Genomic DNA, 12923 nt, shown 5'->3' on the forward strand with positions numbered 1-12923 from the left:
GCTCTGAGGCCTGGAGAATGATACTGTGTTAAGTTGTGGCCTCACATCTCCCTGGCCTTATCCTCAGTTATGTACCCTTACCTGTCCATCTAACTGAGCCTCTAGTTTTATAGCTGAAGCAACTTGGTCCTAGGGAGTGAGGCGATTTGCTCCTTTTTTGACAGCTCATTAGGGGCCTGGCTGCGGCAGATCTCCACGTCTCTGGACTCCTGGTACAGGGCTCTTTCTCTTGGCTCATTCCATTCCTAGGCTAGAATGAGGTGGAGATGACCATCAGCCCCTTCTTCCAGAGTTCCCACACCCTGTCAGTGTAAACGTGCCACTCTAGCTAAGCTGTCACATCCAATCTTGAGGAACTCTTCCCTTTGCTTCTGGACTTTAAAAAGATATTAAGATGGGAGCATCTTATTGGGTTGACAATGTGCTTTAATACACTTGAATGAAAAGATGTATGAAGATGTTATGAAGCCAGTGACGTCCCTAGCCTTGACATACTGAAAGCTGAAGTGTTGGTGTCACTGTTCCCTTCCCTGTTGTCCCTGCAGGCCGCCAGCTCACTGGAACCGAGAGGGCCTCCATGGCCACCGCAGAGGAAACCGACATTGACGCAGTGGAGGTCCCACTCCCAGGGAATGATGTCCTGGAATTCAGCCGAGGTGTGACTGACCTGGATGCTGTAGGGAAGGACGGAGGCCCCCACACAGACTCCAAGGTAGGCAGGGGTGGCCTATCTGGGTGATATACATGTGCATGTCCCTGCTACCTCCTGTAGCAGTCTGTGTCACAGCCTCAGCCTCAGCCTCAGCCTGTCAGTCACTTCCTATACCCTGCTGGCTCAGCTGCAGAGTGAGGCACCCCACAGCACAGGGGCAGTGCCAGAGCATGTCTTGCTGCCTTTCAGAGGGGCCCACCTTCTGCGGATTCAGCCTCTGTGTGCCGAAGCTGGGTGCTGCCATGTGTCAGGGTGCTGCGGAGCTCATTCTGGACATACATAGCCCTCCCAGGATCCCACCAGCATCTGATCCCCTTCTTCTCCCTGAAACTTCTGCCCTCAAGAGCATCTCAGTATTTAAGCAAGGCTCGTCCTGGCATTCCCATATGCATCATCCCCTAATGGAGCCAAGTCAGTGTGGGCCACGTCACTCTGCAACTGGTGATTGTGTGCCTTGAATACTCCTCCATAAAAGCACTGTTGAGTCTGGAAATTGAGCCATTCAGTGTTAGAAACTGAGACTGCCTTAGTCATCACATCTCCAACCTGACATCTCATAGGTGAGATGACTGAGGCCTCTAGGAGTTTCTAGAATGATCCAGATTAAGAAACTAAGAACTTGAGACCAAATTCCAACCTGAAGACAAAACCAAATTTTAAAAAACAAAAAGAACTGAAAGGAAGATTACTGACCAGGGGCCCTACCCTTCAATTGCCAGCCAGTTCACTGTATTACAGGCATTCGTTCCTCGTCATTCATATGTCTCATCTCAGGTGGAGGTTGTTAGGCCAGTTCATCAGAAGGAGAAGTCTGTCTGTTTGGAGGGAAGCATAGTTCCAATTGTCTGCCTGATGTTGCCGTTGTACTCACTTTGTCCTCTACAAGTGGCAGCAGCCACTTCTCTGTCACCAGGTACCTTCCTCTTGCATGAATGAAGGACCAGAGCTGCCAGAAACAAAATGTCTCTCCCTGCTATTGAACTTTATGAATCCTAGACACCGTCTTAGTGAAAGTATCCAATAGGAGATGAAGACGGGAGAGAAGTGGGCAGAAACTCCTTTTATCCAACAGAGGATCTCTCCAGATCATTATTTGTTTCAATGTCCACACTTTCTTCCGTGGTGCTCTCACTGTGAGAGGAAGCAGAGGAGGGTTGGAGGCAGCCTCCCCTCTCCTGACCTCTTCTTCACATGCCTGATTCATGAGAAACATCTCAGACCCTGGAGGAGTAGCCTTGAGAACATAGCAAAGTAAAAGACTGAGCTGCTTCCTTCCTCTTCTCATAGGGGGGTGGGAGGAAGCTATGTTTTAAAGAAAAAGATTCTTCTAAGTCTAGAACCTTAAGTAACTCAACAGTAGGGTATACTTGGAAGTTGTGGGCAAGAAGAGAGGGGAGAATGTCAACTTGTCTGTCTCCCATCACTTTAGATCGATTACTGAGGTGTCCAAATATGATTGTCTCACTTGTGGTCGCAGCCCAGGCAGTTGTATACCGTTTCCTCCCTGGAGTCCCGTTCTCATTTCCATTGAAGATGCAGCATTTCCAGCTCATGGGTGAAAAGTGGGCCATTTCACTCCACCCATTTACGTGCCGTGTATGTTAAAGAGACTGAAGATAGCTGTGCCCATGTGTCATGTCCCATCTTCTCTTCACCTTCAGGTTTCACCCCACCTCCAGGATCCCATGCTGACAGCCTCCCCCCAGATGCTGCTTCCCTCCTCTTCCTTGAAGCCACCGGGCTTGAGCGCAGGGACGCCACTGTCCACCCACCACCAGATGCAGCTTCTCCAGCAGCTCCTCCAGCAGCAGCAGCAGCAGACACAAGTGGCTGTGGCCCAGGTTCTCCTCAGCCTCCTCCCTACTTCGCAGGCTCCACTCTCATGGGCTTGACGCGCCTTCCCTAGCAGGGGCTCAGGGCAGGTTTAAGATTTAGGGAGCCACTAGGAATTGCTTATGCTGTTTGACCATTGCTTGTGGGAGAGTGGGGGAGGTGGAAAGGGGAGAGAGAGGGGATGCGGTGGAAATGGAAAAACACATTTTGGTTTCCATGTATCCCTTGCTCTGAGTTGGGCTTGGCTGGCTTGGCTGGATGTTGTGGGATAATAACGTGAACTTACCAAGGAAAAAGATGCATACAATTCCACCCTTCCTTTCCTGCCTTATTTTCCTGGTGCTTGGGGTGAGAAGGGATGCCTTTGGCATCAAGACAGGTATGGCTTCATGATACCACTCTTAAAAGAACTTGAAGTATGAGTTTGTGCCAAACACCCTTACAAAGGCTACTGCCCTGGCATCCCAACCTCTTTGCCCGTAACAGGTTTCCAAGCTTCCATTAGTGACCTACTTATTCCAGGCAGTATTTGATACAATACTGGCCTTGGAATTTACTATGATAGGATTTAACTTATAGGAATTTAGGTATATTATTTGAGACATGAGAAGAATTGGCTTAGATCTTAGGATCAAGGTAGTGCTTGCACCCAGAAGACTTGTTGGACTACTGGTACTTTGTAGGGGAAGGGTGAGCTGATTCCCCTTGCTGCTTTTAGCAGGGATTCCTCCTGCTTGCTTTCTGTGGAAGGCACTGTAGTGCACTACTTCCTTGGAATTTAGGAGTCTGAGCTTCGTTTCTAGCATGGGAAATCAAAGAATCATGAAGACACATTCATTCAAACCATTTTTAGATGAATCCTTAGGTGAGAGACAGGGTCAGGGCCTGAGTTGATGGGTGAAGATGATCAGGAGAATGGGGCAGCTGAGGTTTGGAGAGCTCTGTGCATCAGCATTCTAAATCTGGTTGAATCAACTGGTCTCTTAGGATTTCTGCATTGTAGAATGGCAGGAGACAGACTTCTCCAGGGAGCACTTACTGATCCCCGATGTATCTTCTGCTTACTCTTCTCTTGGCTGTAGGGTGGAGTGAATCACCCAGGCTGAGCTGTCCCCTCCAGGGTGTATACCTCAAGGAAGCATCCAGCAGCCTAGCCTTAATGGGATTACTATGACTAGAGTCTTGAAAGGACCTTCCTGTCACATAGTCTCACCTGGATCTGAGGCACAAGCCTCATGGGTGACTTTTGCTGCCAGGTTGGGGGAAGGCAGAATCAGTGGGACACTGTTTTCATGTTTTTGGAGCCTTTTTAAAAATTATGACCATGAGACGAAAAGATATATAGTGATGCTAGAATTTGCAGGTGTTCGCAAAACAGCACCAGAAAGGAGGGAATGTCATTAATGGTTTCTTTATCTGGAGAAAAAAATCATTTCTCTTTGTCAAATGAAAGAATTCATCTCCTCTAGTTAATGATGGCATGGTAGCCTGAGAATCGCCTCCTCCCTAGCGGGATGATTGATGGGAACACAAAGCCTGAGCATTCCAGTACAGGGTCCATTCCAAGATTCATGTCATTTCCAAAAGTTTCCCATTGAATACAAATCCATTTTCCAGCCATAATACTTTTTTCTTTCAGCATATCAATTGGCAAGTAATTATTATTTATCTATGAGTGGGCTTGATGCATATTCATGAACTTATATTATCAGAGAGGCATGTGAATTTGAAGTCACTGCTAAGTTCTAAAGAGAAACTATTTTCAAACAAATAATCTACACAACAAGAGCGTTGTAGTGGAAGAGAGCTCTCAGTCTACAAAGCAACAAGACCTGTAACTTATGACAGGTCTACCACAATCAGGATGAAACCTTAAGAGTGGTTTTCTGGTGTAGAATCAAACCTCTGTCCCAACATGACATCCCTGCCCTGGTCCTATTTTAATTGCTTCTCTCCTAGAAGGCAGTGAATCTAGGGGAAGAAAGGAGTGTGGTGTTCGGGAGTCACTTCCTGCGCATCTCTCCATCCTGCTGCTTCCACAGGTGGGGCACCCCTAGCCTCACACTCATTTGGAATCTGTTAAGTACAGTTGGCAGTGCTCTGCTTGACTCTAGTTCGAGCACTGACGTGGCTGAAAGGCTTCCATAGTGCATTCATGTCCCACATTGGTGAGATGACTTTGGGTAGTGTCATAGACTCCCAGAATCTTCAGATTGGACAGGACTTGAGGTCATCTGGTAGCTTCTCGAACATACTTCTCTGTTCTTCTCTACCAGCCCAATCAGTCAGTCTCTGACCACCCTCCTTCTGTCTGCATCTTGCTTTTGCTGCCCAAAAACACAGCAAGGAAATTGTACCTCTCAGCTAGCTTTTGGCTCTCCTGTCCTGCAGACTGATTCAGTCCTAAACTGGCCTTCAGTTAGAGGTTTCTCTGCACACTCCTCTTTCTTCCATTCTCTTTGTAGTATTTAATCCAAGGGCTTTCTATTTGTAGTCATATCTTCAGGTAAAAACAATTATGTAAGATACGTTAGGTACATTGATAGGTCTCCTTGACATCTTTCATACTTTTGAAGTAGACCAAATTTGGCATGCTTGGTTTCTCTGCATGGTGGGACTGATTACAGTTTATAGCACAAGGTTATTTTTACTTATTCTGTCAGATTCTGTTGCCACCAAACTGCAAGGTTTCTGCCTGTCTTCATTAAACTACCAGCATTCCCCAGAATTCCACTGAGTAAAACTGTGACCTCAGCATTTCAGGTGGGAACACATTTTTCTTTTATCTGGGAGCATCTGGATCCTCCTATCCTGTTCCTGGATAAAAATCTAAGGTTAAAGACAGAGTCTTGCAGACAGGTGTACTCTTGGGATCACTCGTTGCATTATTTATGCCCCCTTCCCCTGTTTACTCTCACAGGCCAAGCTGGTTCTGCTGTTGCCATGGGGACCAGGCTTAGGTCTCCTTCATGGTGTTCTGATTTGGTCTGAGACCTCAAGACCCCTCCAAGCCTCACCATAAACTGGTTCAGGGCTTTTCTAGAAGGGCCTGCCCTGGCCTTGAAGGTATATGGGCAAAGATGGTGGTCAACCAACTCATGTATTTCTAGGTTAGACCTCAGCGTGTAAGTAGCGAATACCCAAGTCCCTCTGATAACTCTGCCAACCCAGCATGAGGCTTGCCTGGCTGCACTAGCTCCCTGCTTTTAGATGGATCAGAAGTTCAAGGGTGCGAATGAGAGTGTAGCCAAGTCTTGAATCAAAGCTGGAATGTAGCTGCCACCTGCATGGCGGTGGGCTGGGCTACATAGCTGCAGAATTGAGCCAGGCGATGTGGCTGACTGGCAACAGTTAAGTAGGCCAGGTCCGTTCACAGCTTGCCAGTTCCTGGCCTAGCTCATGAGGAAAGTGTTAGTGCAGCTCAGTGCTGCTATTTAAAGATTTCTCCTCTACCTGCTGTCACTCTGCTTATTCAGGAACAAGTAATTGGTTATTTATGCTTTGCTATATCATGTGTGCTGTAAGTAGAGGAACAGTGCTAAAACAAAAAACAAAAAACAACTCTGCATCCCTACCCCAGGCCCTAGATTTGGCATTTGTCCTTGTGGCTTCTCCCAGTCCCAAGCACCTGGTGTGCACTGCCCAAGTCCCTGCCGCATGTGTGCTGAGACTGTGCTACCTGCCTCTGCTGTGTGTCCAGTGGGGTGGGGGGGCAAATTGCTCTGGTTCTCTCCACTGCCATTTCCATGTGCCTCCTGCTCCCTAACTTCAGCCTGGCCCTGCCCCCACTTCTGATGGAGGAGCTGGAGTCCAGGCAAGTTGGCTGGAGAGTGAGTGGGTCAGTGGTCTGGCATTGCTGGATGGGTTGAGGGTGGGTGTCAGAGTTTTGGGAAGCGGTATGGAGCTGGAGGGTGCAGGGTTGAACTGCATGTAGTGATGTGGCCAGAACGTGGACCTGGACAACTGAGCAGTGGCACTCTGGGTATGGCCACAGTGCCACACCACTGTGTGTCATAGCACTGACTTAGCCTGTGACTGGAATAGTCATTGCCAAGGATGACACAGCTCTGGAAAGGAGAAGCTAACTCATACCTTTCCAGATATTAATATAGTCTACATTTGTGAATGGTGTTTACTTCTTTGGAATTAAACTCAGAAAAGTGTGCTAAATACAAATGAATATCCCACCTGGTAGGGAGGAGGTGGTGGCTATCTACTCCTGTTTTACAATGGGGGAAACAAAGCACAGAGAGCTATAGCAGACTGCCCCATGGCTGGAAATAATGCTGCTGCCTCGCTTCAGTGCTTCAAGTTCAAGCCTACATATACAAAACGCTTTGCCTCAAAGTTAAGAAAGTCCAGGCAGTGTTGTCTCAGCTTGGCTGGTTAGGGTTCTCCTGTGGCGCAGACTGCCGCAGCCTGAGGTGTGAGCCCGATGCCGCTTTTGACGGCTGCAGGAGCAGAAGGGCTCATTAGTGCTGGTTTTGGGCGGTGGCAGCAGCGTGGGCTTTCATATTCACAGGGTTTGGAAACAGCTGAAATGTTATAACTCTGTTCGCAGAGGTAAAATTCTTATTTAATCTGGTACAAGGAGCACTTCAAGTCAGGAGCATTTTCTCATGGCAATTAGTGCCAGTGGGCTTGCAATGCAAGCATTTGGTTTAAGGGTCTTCCTTTATGTAATGATGGTACTCCACCACTGGAACTTGGATACTGCAGAAGAAGCTCCCAACTTTTTTTCCCCCCTGGCTTCTGCATGAGGGAGCTCTTCTTTTGTCCTTAGTCCTAATTCTCTGACTTTACAATGGGAAACTGAGGGTTTTCTTTAGTGAGTTGTTAGCAAATGGTCCCTAGTACCAGCCACCACGTCCTCCTGAATGTGGAATCATCAACTGTCTGAGCTTCTAGCCAGCCTTCTCAGTTGACAGATAAAGAAACTGAGGTCCAGAGAGAAGGAGTTACCAACAGTTGCGTAGAGAGTAAACAACAGACTCCAGTCTTCCAGCTCCTAGTCCAGTGCTTTCAAATGGCCTCTTCTGTTGGGATGTACCTGAGTTTCTAGCATGTGTGCAGAGAGTATTCAATAAATGCCAATTAGTGGTATGCAGACTTCTCTGCTTTCTCTGTTTACATCCACTGAAAAACTTGCTTCCACATTTCTGTCTGACATTTCTGTTTGGTTCCAAAGAAAATGCAAAATGAGTAATTAACAGTTCTGTCTGCTCAGTAGATTCCTTTCAGTGCTAGTCTTAGTTGGAATAAGTAACAATACTCGCGGGTGGAAGGTTAAGCTGGCCCTTCTCTGGGGGCGTGTCTGCAGGATTCCCACAGCAATTGCCCTGTTCCTCAGAACCAATAGGATTTGAGAGACTCCCAAGTGAGATGTCTCCATGCCTCAGTTTCCAGGGAAGATAAAGACTTAATAGCCAGCCACCACCTGATATCCAGATTAAAATGTTATTGACACGTCTTTCCCTGTTTTCATCCCCTCCAAATCTTTCCTCAGTTTATATGAAACAGCAAATGAGGCTAATGCCTTGACCAAAATATCAGTTCTGTCCTTAGCCATTCTATATCGAGGACAGATTTACTTTAGATTACTTAGACATCGTCCCCCTGAGGGAAAGAGGGCCCAGCCCTGGGAAGCCACTAATGGAAAATGGCAGCTAATCTCATTAGTGGCTCCACTCAAAAGCAGAGCCAACAGCAAGGTCAAGTCCTGAAATCTGGGCAGTGAAGGAAGCAGCCACTGCACCTAGAATATAATTCTCGAAGTGCTAGTTGTTGGGAGGGGTAGACACTGGGCTGGCAGGTTCCTTGGCAAGGCTTGGCCAGATGGTGAGGTGGGTGGGCATGGTCTCTTAGTCCCAGATGAAATGGGAATCTCTTTGAAACAAACTGCTTTTCAGAAACTAGAGCATTTGTTTTCTGAGCAAGAGAATCTGCTAACTCTTCCGACATGCCTTCCACCTTTGTCCTGCACTCGTTGTCCTGCCTATCCTGCACCCAGTCAGCCTGACTCCGTGTCTTTGTTCACACCATGTTTTCGTTCTAAGAAAACCCTTTTCCCTATAAACTGCTTTGATCTAGGCCACCAAATTCATTAGTTCCCTTTCTTCAGGGGCTTTCTGAAACCTTCCCCAGAGACCTTTCCCCTTTATCCACGTCGTAGCCCAAGAATCACATGTGTGAACATTGTTTTTGGCCTTGTGACTCAGTTTCTTCAAACCAGAATCCTGATATAATTACCCCATCTCCTCGCACTGGGTTTTTATCTCCACACAAGAATTACACACCAAGAACAGACCTGTAGACACCACTGGGCCCCAAGCATGCAAGTGGGCTATTGCCAGCTGCTCTGTCTACTGTGAGAAGGTGGTGAATTAATTTAAGTGCTGAGACTGTCGTCACCTCAGCCCTTCTGGAGTGGTTGAGGAGGACATGTTGTGAGTCAGTCAACAAACGTTTGACCCCTGCCAGGTGTGAATCATAGTCCTAGGTGCCTGCCATGGGTAATAACAAGGGAATAGAAAAGGAGAGAAACTGACACCCCCAGAGATGAAAAGATGGGCTTTGTTACGACCACCTCACTAATTTAGAAACATGGTCATATGTACTGCTTTCTGTTTCTCATTGTGTTTGGGTGCGAGGGGGTAGGGAGGAAAGATTATATGGGGATTTGTTGTGACACTGTTCTTAGATAGTGGGTCAGTGAATCAGTTTTTGTTTTTAAAAGACAGTATGAGAAAAGGGCACCTCCCTCTCCATGGCAGTGCTGTGTTAGATGCTGAAGGAGCTCTCACAGCAGGGTTGGGGCGCAGTGGGTGGATGGGGCGTAGATGGCTCTTTCCTACCTCTTGCGCTTGGTGTGGGGTCTGGAGTGGTACTCGAATGACACATCATGGCCCTCCCTCGGGACATACAGAGAGATCCACAGGGCCAATGACCCAGCTTCTTTTGGCTCCTCCTCTGGAATTCTAGCCCAGATGCCTATTTTGCCCATGAAGGGCTTCTTCGTCTTGAATTGAATGTGGAGGGCATCTCTGGTCCTGGCTGTTTGCCAGCGACTCTCATTTACATTCACGTCCCTGCATTCTCTCTGTCCTGTCTTCTCTGTCTTCTCTGCCCCCTCCTCCTCTCTGCAGGTTCACTTGCTGAAGGACCAGTTGGCTGCGGAGGCCGCAGCACGGCTGGAGGCCCAGGCTCGCGTGCATCAGCTCCTGCTACAGAACAAGGACATGCTCCAGCACATCTCCCTGCTGGTCAAGCAGGTACAGGAGCTGGAACTGAAGCTGTCGGGACAGAATGCCAGTAAGTGAGCACCCAGCCCAGCTTTGCCTCCCTTTGTGGAGGCTCTGGAAAACGTCTGTTTTCCTTAGAGCTTTGGGTGGTGCTTTTTAGTACCCCTGACCTGCCCCTGTGTTCCAGCAGAAAACAAAGGCAGTTTTGTTTGCTCTGTCCATACGTATCGTAAATTACAGAATCACAGGGCCATAGGTGATCTTGGCTGCCTTCTAATCCAGTGCCCAGGCATGGCCTTGAATGTCCCTGGGAGTCACTGCCACATTCTCATCCAGTTTCTCCTTGATGGGGGCTCAGGTATGCTACATCCTAGGGCAGCCCATTTCTTTCTCAGAGGGCTTTTCCAGTTAAAGTATGAGCACCTATTGGGTGTCATGTTTTCTGTGAGTTCTGTGGGAGGCCTCAAACTGTTTAGCAGTTACTCTCTTTGTACTCTATATTTCACAACACTGTTACATACAAAACAAGCAAGTAACAGCATATTCATTTAGGATAAGGTTGCGGAGTAACTGTGGCCAGACAGCTCTTATACCCAACCGCCTCCAGGCTGGACTGGGCAGTGGTAGAAGGCAGCACATCTCTATGCCTTCCTCTTGAGCTTCTCTGTGGGTTGTATGCATGCTCTGTGTGTGTGCTGACTGTAACCAACAAATACCCATGGATCACCTATTGTACCAGAAACTGATGGGATTTTTTTATGTTAGCTCATTGAATCCCTATAGTAGTAGATGTTATGCCCATTTTACAGAAGTGGAAACAGACTCAGAGAGGTTAAGTAACTAGCTCAAGGTTAAAGGACTGGGACAGGAAGGGGGGCCCCAAGGTTCAAACCCAGATCTGATTGCGAAACTATTGTTTTTCCAACCCTACCAGTAGTTACCCCAAACTATACCATGAGATTTTTTTTTTTTTTTTTTAATTGCATATAACTGAGTGCAGCCCACAGATTGTGCATCATTAAGTCTGGGCAGAGCTAACAAATTATATTTTTAAAGCTCCACAAAGGTGTGAATCAGGACCACTGTGCTTTAAGCCTCTGGATTTTCCGGATTTTTGTTTATTGAGACTATGCTCTGTCCTAATTAATGCTGATTTCCAAGACTGTACCAACGGTTAGTAAATGCTTTTAACGTGGTTCTCTCGATTTGTACCTTTTTTCCTACCACAAACCCCAATAAGGGTATTCAGTGACCTCCCCAAATCACCGTGGGGGTCTGATGGCCAGGCCTTTACCGCGTTCCTGAAGCTCCTCCCCTCCAGCCACGTGTGCCTGGTGCTGTGGGGGTGGGAGAAAGGGGTGCAGTGTGGACGGGTGGGAGCCCTGTGAGGTGCTGCTGAGGGGGTCAGGGAGGGGCTCCTGCAGGCGCGCGGGCTTTGGGAAGGCAGGCTTCCCAGACCAGCGTCCTTGCCTCACGTCGCCCCTCCTCTCCCTCTTGTCTCGCTCTCCAGTGGGCTCCCAGGACAGTTTGCTGGAGATCACCTTCCGCTCCGGAGCCCTGCCTGTGCTCTGCGACCCCACGACCCCTAAGCCCGAAGACCTGCACTCGCCGCCCATGGGCGCGGGCTTGGTTGACTTTGCCCACCCGGCGGGCAGCCCCTTAGGTAGGCGCGACTGCTTGGTGAAGCTGGAGTGCTTCCGCTTTCTCCCGCCCGAGGACACCCCACCCCCGGCGCAGGGCGAGCCGCTCCTGGGCGGCCTGGAGCTCATCAAGTTCCGAGAGTCGGGCATCGCCTCGGAGTACGAGTCCAACACGGACGATAGCGAGGAGCGTGACTCGTGGTCCCAGGAGGAGCTGCCGCGCCTGCTGAATGTCCTGCAGAGGCAGGAGCTGGGCGACAGCCTGGACGATGAGATCGCCGTGTAGGTGCCGGGGCCGAGGCGATGGCGGAGGAGGTGGCCGCGGCGTCAGTGTCCAGGGGCCGTGTCTGCCTGCTGCCGGGTCGGGGAGGCCCCGCGAGCGCGCACTGCAGAGGAGAGTATCAGGGGCCCCAGAGAGCGCGAGCTTTCAGGACAGGATTAGGATTTTGCTTTGGAGGGTGAAGTGCGGGAGGAATCAGATGCCCACGGTCGAATCAGTTCCTCTCTTTTACTTGTAAGTAAAGGGTGGGGAAGAGGGGCAGGGCCTTTCAGAGCCCATGGCTTTGGGAGAGGGTCCGTCTTCAGGACTCCGGGCTGCTGTGTTACCAGGCTCCTCTGCTCTGTCTGCGATGCCCCAGTACCCCCACCTTGCTCTGCCTGCCATCGCCATGGTCCGTCCATTAAGGGAAGCCATCTGTACCTTCTCGGGTACTTCCTTCCTGGATATCAGAATGCTACCAGTTGCCAAACCCTCCCTGACCTCTGTGGGAAGACTTCCTTCTCCAGGCCCTTGCTGAGATTTTGAAGGTTGAATGCTCTGGCTGCAAATTCAAGGTATTCCTTTTAGTGTGAGCATGGAATTGGGATGTGTCACAGCACATGGGTTTTTAGAGGAATTGGATATGAACATTGTCTCTAGCTGGATGTTGCTTGAGAGGGAGCCTGGGAGCTTTAGCATCGTTCAGGCCCTTGCTGTGCGAGCCCACAGGGAGGACAGCCTATTTGCTGCCCCTAGTCACTTGAGTCCGATTCTCCAGTTTGGAAGCCCTGTCCTTCTCACCTCCTGACTGTAGCCCCGCTCATCGAAAGGGAAGCTGGAGAGTGCCCCTGGTGCCCCTGTGTTCTGCCTTGGGGCTGTGCCAGCCAAAGCTTTTGCAGCATGTTGCCTCTATGAAAGCCTCAGAGCCCCAGAGCCCCCAGTCTTATCTCGCAACCTGTCCCCTCCACTGGGCAGGAGTGATCAGTTTTTACTGCAAGAAAAAAAGAAAAATGGAAGCCGGCTGGTGGCTGAGACTGCTTTTGTCTGCTCTTCAGAATCCACTGCCACTTAGGCCAGGGATCACAGCCATGTGACCTTGGCCCGTCTCTCTGTGGGTGCGTGCCTTGGGCACATCTGTAAAAAGTGCCATGTGCAATTCTTTTAGCTTTTACGATCAAGGCCTTGCCTGGGGATCACCACTCGGTGACAGGCTGACTTGCGTAGTGAGGAGTAGCTCC

At 49.2% G+C, this 12923-nt stretch overlaps 1 protein-coding gene across 3 annotated transcripts in view; it reads left to right on the forward strand.

The window, feature by feature from the left end:
- The window catches only part of LOC134384812 (carboxyl-terminal PDZ ligand of neuronal nitric oxide synthase protein), a 295395-nt gene that overhangs the window by 268254 nt on the left and 14218 nt on the right, over positions 1 to 12923 (forward strand). For 2 of the 3 annotated variants that reach the window (XM_063106589.1, XM_063106588.1), the window contains exons 7-10: positions 546 to 712; positions 2374 to 2553; positions 9691 to 9856; positions 11297 to 11792. In XM_063106589.1, the coding sequence (XP_062962659.1) occupies positions 546 to 712; positions 2374 to 2553; positions 9691 to 9856; positions 11297 to 11712 (929 nt within the window). In that variant the 3' untranslated portion in view covers positions 11713 to 11792. Of the gene's footprint in view, positions 1 to 545; positions 713 to 2373; positions 2554 to 9690; positions 9857 to 11296; positions 11793 to 12923 lie in introns of those variants that run through there. The other variant, XM_063106590.1, reaches the window with a different exon arrangement.

Source organism: Cynocephalus volans, chromosome 8 (assembly GCF_027409185.1).
Source record: "Cynocephalus volans isolate mCynVol1 chromosome 8, mCynVol1.pri, whole genome shotgun sequence".
NCBI lineage: Eukaryota > Metazoa > Chordata > Mammalia > Dermoptera > Cynocephalidae > Cynocephalus > Cynocephalus volans.